We start from the raw sequence: 2,330 nt of genomic DNA, 5'->3' as shown, positions 1-2,330 counted from the left end.
TCCTTCAGAAGTCATAGGCTAATATCATGAAACATATCAATATGATATAACATCACCCATTTATTTCTATAACACCTTACATACTTTAAAAAGAAGTAGAAGAAAAAAAATCTAATACAAAGTCTATCCCAATGATACAAAACAAAAATCTGTCTTCCCAGACCTGAATGTAGAACTCCAGCTGTTCACTATCCGACAGGAGTCCCAGAATATAGTGTGAAGATGCTATGAATGCAGACTTAGACAACAGATCCCCAAAGTTCGCTTTCTCTTGGACTTCGTTGCTTGAGTTCTCCCCCTGCCAGTGCTTAACCAGGTGCTGGAACAGCCTGTGACCAAGTGGTTTGTTGGCCTTACAAATATATTTCTGGAAAGGAGTCTGCTGTTAGTGAAATGTTAGACTTCATTTCCAAGGAATTTAACATAATGAATTAGTGTTCAGTGCTGCCTGAAGTATGGAATAAATCCTTTATCTTGAAAGAGTCAATTTCTTTTGAAACTAATAATAATGGAAAGAAGAAAATTAGTCAACTCTGAGTTTCATATATCATCCTACAAGTTGCAACAAACAATAGACATTGACTTACAAGGAACACATTTTCAGTAATGCCATCTATATTATCTTCAGCCAGAGACTTTTGCACAAGAATCTGAAACAGATAGATAGATAGATAATTGCTTTAAATAGTAATTTTTAACAGTACATGGTTGTGAAAGGGGAAATAGAAGGGTTTGAAATATCATACAGGCATGATTAATAAAATCTGAAGATGGATGTATCAGTTTACTATCCAATGAAATAATATTTTTAAGGTAAAAAAAAACAATAATAATAAATAAGTTTGAAATAACATCATTAAAGTAGATTCATACCTCTGACTTCAATTTCCAAAGACTGAGTGGCCTATTTTACATTACCAGCACAGATATCCTCAATTCATATTTATATCTTTACAGTCTTTTCTGACAATACACAAACTACACTCAAGATAGCAGAACACAGTCAGTGTCCTTCCTGACCAAACCTCGCACATTCTTGATTCAACAGATTCAACTGATCTTCCGTAACCCAAGCTCCTGCCAAAGAATATGAAATGCCAGAGGGTCATCAGTGTCATCGTTCCTCCTCCATTAGACAAATCCAGGGCCTCAAGGTGGATGCAGATCACCTCTTTCCCTGTGTGGTCAGCAAAGGTCAGGCTGGACTTGCCAATCCTCAATGCAGCAGGTCTAGACTCAGCATTCAGAATTCATCTATAGTTCTCGTGCCATCCTTGTGTCCAGGACAGCCAGGTCACACCTAGGTCTTGTACCCATTCCTATGGAAAGCATAAAACCTAGCCTTGTCTTTTACTTGGCTTTTACTTTACTATTCAATGCCCCAAAACTTTTTTTTTCTCTTTACATACTTGTCTAGAACAATGGACAAGTATTTGTAGGGAAAAGCTGATCCTACAGATAATATCAAATGTAAAGGTGAGTTTTAGACCAATATCTGCTGCAAAAACTACCTCGGAGAGGAATTAGACATCAATGAAATTTCAATAGGCCACAGTTTGAAGCAAATGATGTTCTGATTCAAAATTCTCATGTATAACATTAAGTAAAGCCTTCTCAAAGAATTTACGAACTACCTTAACTTGCATTCACAAAAATACTCTCCCCTAATGGAACACTGAAACACTAAACATCATTTTTCCACTGGCACCATATTCAAAGGCCAACTATAGTACAAGCACTATCTAACTCCTAGTGGTCTATATGCATTGATCAGTAGCCAACATATTTACATAGTCAGTCCTGTGTCAAAAATGGCAGGATGTCTCCCTATCTTTTTTATGATGTGGCTGGGTCATGCTTCACCCACTGTCCTATGCATCTTTTCCTTTCCTGTGACCTTATCCCCTCCCTCTCGGGTTTCAAAGTGTATGGCTGGTTGTCTGCCTTTATTCTGTTATGAATAAGCAGATGAAAAAAAAAAATGGATCAAAACATGACTGCAAGCCTTTATCTAGATACTATTTCATCTCCCAGTGTGAATTTAATGATGATAAGATAAAGTAGAATCAATTGTAAAATGAGAGTCTTTCATTGCACCTGTTGTATTTATGATGGGTTAGAATACAGACATAATGGTGGATTATTGGAATGCTAATGATGAAAGTAATGACAGTAATAACCAATAACAATAAAACAATTATATCAATAAGAAAATCAAGTAGCAATATGATATCTAATAAAACAAGGCAATGTAAGAGCTCTAAATTGCTACAAAATATTTATACTGACCACCTTGTACAGGTTTCATTGTTTTCACTATAAAATCTAGT

General features: G+C 35.8%; 1 protein-coding gene across 1 annotated transcript in view; it reads right to left on the bottom strand.

The window, feature by feature from the left end:
• The window catches only part of LOC119591439, an 8,612-nt gene that overhangs the window by 3,861 nt on the left and 2,421 nt on the right, over nt 1–2,330 (bottom strand). Inside the window, exons 2-3 of the mRNA XM_037940179.1 lie at nt 588–650; nt 164–367 (exon numbers count right to left, since the gene is read on the bottom strand). Coding sequence (XP_037796107.1) covers nt 164–367; nt 588–650 — 267 coding nt within the window. The remainder of the gene's footprint in view (nt 1–163; nt 368–587; nt 651–2,330) is intronic.

This window comes from Penaeus monodon, chromosome 28 (genome assembly GCF_015228065.2).
Source record: "Penaeus monodon isolate SGIC_2016 chromosome 28, NSTDA_Pmon_1, whole genome shotgun sequence".
In the NCBI taxonomy this organism is placed as follows: Eukaryota; Metazoa; Arthropoda; class Malacostraca; order Decapoda; family Penaeidae; genus Penaeus; species Penaeus monodon.
This window is presented reverse-complemented; position numbering and strand designations above follow the sequence as displayed.